This window comes from Drosophila serrata, unplaced genomic scaffold, assembly GCF_035046125.1.
Source record: "Drosophila serrata isolate PLE 108 unplaced genomic scaffold, ASM3504612v1 contig_340, whole genome shotgun sequence".
Lineage (NCBI taxonomy): Eukaryota > Metazoa > Arthropoda > Insecta > Diptera > Drosophilidae > Drosophila > Drosophila serrata.
In genome coordinates this window covers 248,506-254,612 of record NW_028257238.1, presented here as the reverse complement: position 1 = coordinate 254,612, position 6,107 = coordinate 248,506, and the positions used below count along the sequence as shown (strand labels likewise).

The 6,107-nt window shown below is 40.6% G+C and overlaps 1 protein-coding gene across 1 annotated transcript; it reads right to left on the bottom strand.

Moving 5' to 3' along the window:
- Positions 1 to 398: 398 nt before the first annotated feature.
- Positions 399 to 3,829, bottom strand: LOC110176123 (obg-like ATPase 1). The gene is made up of 6 exons (XM_020942360.2): positions 3,740 to 3,829; positions 3,652 to 3,680; positions 3,325 to 3,521; positions 1,726 to 1,786; positions 1,273 to 1,654; positions 399 to 1,202 (listed from the first exon to the last, which is right to left on the bottom strand). Exons 3-6 carry the CDS (start codon positions 3,503 to 3,505, stop codon positions 633 to 635), a joined length of 1,194 nt encoding a protein of 397 aa, XP_020798019.1. The 5' UTR covers positions 3,506 to 3,521; positions 3,652 to 3,680; positions 3,740 to 3,829; the 3' UTR covers positions 399 to 632.
- Positions 3,830 to 6,107: the final 2,278 nt, after the last annotated feature.

The following is a 6,107-nucleotide window of genomic DNA, read 5'->3' as shown; positions in this document are numbered from 1 at the left end:
TATATTTTATATATGGCTTTGCCACAAAATTAATGTATATCAACGTCTACGAAAAATATTAATATGCATCGATCCTACCACACTTTCATTTTGGGGATTTGGTTTATTGATGTGCTTCATATATTTTTAAATATAAATTTGATAGTGACATATATATATAGAAAATAATTTAAGTTCTTGGGAGTAGAGAATTCATATTAATTGAGAATTATAGAAAGACGTCTCATTAAATTCTATTTTTAACAGAAAGCAAAAATATATTTCAATATACTCAGACCTTCATGGCTATAAGATCTCTTTCCAAGTGAAGATATCAGGAAATTAATTCAAGCTCATTTCTGTTTACTTTCCCCTCTCGAATTTTTCCACCTGTTTCGCCATAAATAAAACGACTTTGGTTGAGAGTGTCATAAGCGTGTTTACATAGCGTACAAAAGGAAATTCAAAATGCAGTATCAGGCCATGAGCATGAGCGTGAATCGGCGTAGGGATTGGGATTGGGATCAGGTTCGGGATTAACTTGGTTTTGCTGTAATGAGACCCTGGCCTCAGGCAAAGCGAAACATCTGGGAGTATAAGATCAATTTAATATACATGATAGTGGACATGGCGATGAGCGCGGCTAGGCGGTATCATTTCTTCTTGGCATCCTTGAGGCCAGCGCCGGCGTTGAACTTGAAAAAGATGATGTCACCGTCCTCGACGGTGTAGTTGCGTCCCTGTTGGCGGTACTTACCGGCAGCCTTGGCATTTGCCTCGCTGCCCTCCGACTTGAAGTCCTCGAAATGCATCACTTCGGCCATGATGAAGCCGCGCTCGAAGTCGGTGTGAATGCGTCCGGCGGCCTGGGGAGCCTTTGTGCCCTTCTGGATGGTCCAAGCCTTCACTTCATCCGGTCCAGCGGTGAAGAAGTACTCCAGCTGCAGACCCTTGTAGCCGGTAACGATAATCTTCTCCAGCTGGCTCTTGCACTTCATCTCCGCCTCGTATTCCTTGCGCTCCAGGTCGTCCTTCTCGCTCAGCACTTGCTCGAAGGCCCCGGAGAAGGGGATGAGCAGGGCTCCGGGATCGTTCTTGTCAATCCACTCCTTGATCTTCGGCAGCCACTTGTTCTTCTTTCGGATGAAGTCCTTGTCGGAAAGGTTCACCAGGTAGATGACCGGTTTGGAGGTCAAGAACAAATACTTGTTCAGCGTTTCGATCTGAAAGGGAAAGAGAAAGGGAGAGCTGACATTAATAAGAGAGAGAGAGAAAGATTGTGCTCATACTCACATCGTGGGCATTCCAATCCTCGAAACGCAGGTGACGCTTCTGGTCAACCAGAATCTCCTTGATCTTCACCATCGAGTCATATTCGGGCTTCAGCTTCTTGTCACCGCCGCGGGCCACCACCTTCTCCAGCTTGTCGAGGCTCTGCATCAGCTTCTCCTCGTCCTTGAGACGCAGCTCCTCGGAGATAATCTCCAGATCGCGCACCGGGTCAACCTCGCCCTCCACATGGGTCACATCGGGGTCCTCGAAGGCGCGGCACAAATGGAAAATAGCATCGCAGGCGCTGATGTGCGAAAGGAAGTCATTGCCCAGGCCCTGACCCTCGGCGGCTCCCTTGACCAGGCCAGCAATATCCACCACATTCAGATAGGCGGGCACAATGCTGTGGAATTGACAGTTATCATGTTTTAATTTAGTTTTCTCAAGATTTCGAATATAAACCTCTTAACTCACCTGGCCGGCTTGTGGAAGTCCACAAGGTAGTCGAACCGCTCATCCGGCACCGGGACGCGACGTGGAGGCAGGGCAAAGCGAGGATGGTCAGCATGATGGAACATGGAAGAGATCGAGAGGGAGAGACGCATGTTAGCTGGGTTTGTTGGCCAGATTGGCAGCCCGGCAGCATCGGCGGCCAATCATGGCAATTTTGTGTAATTTTGCCCCATCCGCGAAAGGGGAGGGGGCAGCAGGCACAAGCAGCAAGCGAAACCAAAATGAAGTCGCTCACAAATAAAATGCCCAAGAAAATGAAACCGAAGCGAACCGTGGAGGGCGGGGGCAATTTGCATATTGCAAACTGGGAACTGGATCTGATAAAATTGCTAAGGCCGCGACACGCCCTCAATGACGGAATACAGGCGCTGCTAACTAAATGGGACTAAAATCGCAGATTTAAATTCGGTAAATTAAGCTAACAAGCTTACTAAATCAGAGAAAAATACAACTTTTTTAGGCTTAACATTAACTACTCTTTTATCTATCTATTTTATTCCATTTGTGTTCAAGTTCTTCTTTTTGTAATATTTATAACGACTTTCTTCTGTTCCTTTCCTACTTAAATATTATTCAAAAAGTATAAAACATCTAATAAACTAATTGAAATGGTAAATTCTGGGATTATGTTTACAATGCTGGCTGCAGCTGAGGAAATGTTCTATCTATTAAATTTAATCTTTTTGAAAGCCTTTCTCCTTTAAGTTACTTATTTGGTGAGATTATTGTGTAGGCAATAAGTGTCCTAAATTAAATTAAAAATTAAAATGCCTAGAGGCCCTTCTGTTTTACACATTTTTAGAAAGTAGCATTAGCGGGATAACTAACTTCATATTCTACAGGTTATTGTCATTATCTAAACGTATTTGGAACCTGCTGACATAAGAAACTCAAGGGTTTCTAGACACTAAGAGCATAATATCTATATCTGAAGACTTTCTAGAGTTTATTGAAGTTGAAATTACCGAATCTGATTTATCTTTGAATTGTTAATCCTTTTCTTCATAAAAATAGGACCTTAGGGTTCAACACTACTTCCTTGACTTTTTCTATATAAAAACACTTGAACACTATTCCTTGCATCAGAATATATAAGCCTTATTATAATTTTGCTTGCACTGAATCGTTTTAACTATCTCACTAGTTAAACTCTCCTCAATTTCGGTATTATCTTTCATTATTAAACACTTTGCACTTGAATTTCGTTAAGGTTCACTCCTCTGAGTGCTCACTGTCTGGCGATTTTAGAAGGTCCAGCCGAGAGAGCAATTTGGTATTAGAAGCGGCTACGACGACGGCAGCGGCGGAGGCTGCTGCTCCTGGAGGCCATCCCAGAGTCTGGTCGTCGTCGAATAAAATTATATTCAAGCGCTGATTACAATGATCGAGGAAATTGCTCCCGCCCGCAGCAGCAGCAGCAGTAATTGGTTGCATATACATATATATATATATGAATATATATATATGCATATAAATATATATATATATATTCATATATATATATATATCTGTGGCAAGAGCAAGAGTAGGAGGACAACTATCATTGGCGGGGATACTTATTATCATTCGGCTTGATGGTGCAGAAGGGGAAGTTCTCCGCGGGAGCAGCGCTCTTGGTGAGGACGTTGAAGAAGGTGGACTTGCCCACGTTAGGAACGCCAACGATTCCGATCCGCAGATTGGTTCCAATCCTACCGATCAGCGGCTTGCGCTCCGGTTCATCGTGCTTCTTCGGCGGCATGTTCTTCACTGATTATCTGTGGAAAGCATGGAGTTTAGTGAATATTTTTATATATTTCAATTAAATTTCTTTCTATTTTCGGCAGCCGGTCGGACATAACCTAACTTTGTGGGCCGCTTTTCACAGTTTCGCCGATGCACACTTACCTACTGTGGGGCGATGCTCTCCTGGGCAGCTGCAGGTAAGTTAACAATTAACAAATGGCACGACGCACTGTTTAATCCCTTTACTTACCAATATTTACAATTATTTCGCCAACTCTGTTTATCGGCTGGCCTGACGGCGTGGAAGGAAAGAGCGAGAGAGACGAAGCGAAACAGCTGACGCAGTGTTGCACGCGTGCCAGCGCCCTCGGGCGGCGGTCGGGGGAAACTGGAAACTGCTTCCAGGCGGTTAAGTTCTTGCCAAAGGCGTTAGGAGGCGCTAGCGGGTTAAGCGCGCAATTTAAATTTAAATTTTACCTTTGTTGAGCCAAACACACAAGACTTAATCTTGGAGTGGGATTTTTGAGACGATAAATATTATTTTCACAGGTCAGGCAATTTCTAATACAATAATTTTAGTAAATATTACACTTAAAACCAAGATAACTTGTATTGTTCAAAGAATTCAATCATATTTTCCCTTCTCTACGACTTAATTTCTGAATATAAATTCATTTTGTGGGGGAAGAAATTGGTGTATATTAATTTTAAATATTTTTTTCTGCTTAGAACCAGAAACAAGCCTAAATAATCCGTGCTTATTGGCCATTAAGGCTTTCTCCAGCCACAAATCCGCTAACAATTTGATGGTTTAATTACCAGAGATTGCTCCCTCTAGAGGTGCATTAACCCATGATGGCCCCAAAGGCTATCGTTATATACATATAAGTGAGTTACTCTCAAGGTCGACGGGCCGCGGCACGTCCACGCAATTTGGCGGTTTAGTGAAAAGCCCGCAATAATCAATAATTTCGCATAATTAGCCAGTCGGGGCCAAGAGGAGATCCGTCCGATGATCCAGCGGTGCAGCTTTATGGCCCGATGAAACGCAAGCTGTTTGGTGGTTGGAACGTCGGGAGGAGGGCGGAGGGCGGAGGACGAAGCCTGTATCCCCGGGATCAGGTTTGTTGATCTTTCGCGATCCCGATGATTGTCGATCGATTTGATTGATTCGAGCGCAAGGCAAGGCCTGGCGTTTATGGCCCTAATTAAAAGATCCGTTATGCGTGATCGGGCCAATACACACACATGAAAACACACACATGTGCGTGCTAGAAAACTTCTTTTGGTATAATTTCACGCTGTCTGCGGTCGTCGGTCATCGGTTCTTGGGCCGTTTAAAAATCCATTTGCCACTGACCCTGGACAACTGGACACTGTCGCTGGAGCATGTAATGGCCACGTAACGTGCCAGGTTTGTTCAGCCACAACCACAAGAGGAAATATATTTAAAAAAGAAAACGCTTTACAGATAGCCTGGCTCCTTGAATCCTTGTGGTTTGCCTGCCTGCTGACGATGGCAAAGTCCTTCGAGCAGTGGCTGTGGTTTTAGACACACACACTCTAGGTTGGATTTTAAAGTCTTCAATTATTATTTAAAAATATTTTTGTGACAATTTTACTGCTCCATCAAAAACTGCCTTAATGCTATAAATAATTGTACATAGGATGGAATTTTTCTTCTGATATTTTCTTTAACTTTTCACATATAAAATATATTTTTATTGCTTTACAGCATTTATGATTTGCATTTATACTAACTCAGTGTTTTATTGGGTTAAAAAAAATATATTAACAGGAAAGGAAGATAACTTCGGCACGCCAAAATTTGTTTTTAGTTCAGTTTTATAATTTATTATAATTACAGTCAAATGCTTGAAACCTAGTGAGGGAGTCGTTTCCGACCCTATAAATCATATATATTCTTGATCAGCATAAAAAACTGAATCGATTTTGGCATATTCAGGAGAAAACAAAAATTTACACAATTTTTCAAAATTAAATTAAATTAAATTCTAAAACTCAGTATTCAGATTTGTTAGCCCTATAAAAACTAGCACAGAAAAATTATCCGAATTAAATTAAATACATTTTTGGCTTAGTTATGACATATAGAAAACTTTGATTTACCCAAAAAATAAGCATAAAAAAGTATCAATTTAATAAACCTGGAATACATATATTTTAGCTTTTCTTGTAGGTATACAAAGGCCAAAACTCCATATAATTTCCGAAAAGTCATATATATTTCTATTTGAAATCAAAATCCTAATCTTAGTCCTAAATATTTAACTGATTCCTTATTTTTGTAAGAGATAACATCGTTAAATATAAAAGCGAAATGTGCTTGTATCCCAATAAAAGCCAACACAGTTTAGCTTATTAACAATTAAGATTAATGTGATTTTGACTTAAATAAAAGTATACTTTTATTTAAATTATTTATCGATTTATATAGTCAGCCTAAGAAAGTATTAATATTTTTATTACTGGACTTGTAATTGCTGTTGTTCTATGACCTGAATACAGAATTATATTATTATTTGTTAAATATTTAAATTTATAAATACTACAAGAATTAATAGACCTTATCTATAAAACCTTTCTTTTTAATAATA

Coding starts and splice junctions, on each gene's coding strand:
- LOC110176123 (XM_020942360.2), bottom strand. CDS start 3,505: ATGCCGCCGAAGAAGCACGATGAACCGGAGCGCAAGCCGCTGATCGGT. Junction 1,655..1,725: donor GACTTCCACAAGCCGGCCAG/GTGAGTTAAGAG, acceptor TCAATTCCACAG/CATTGTGCCCGCCTATCTGA. Junction 1,203..1,272: donor AGGATTGGAATGCCCACGAT/GTGAGTATGAGC, acceptor TTTCCCTTTCAG/ATCGAAACGCTGAACAAGTA.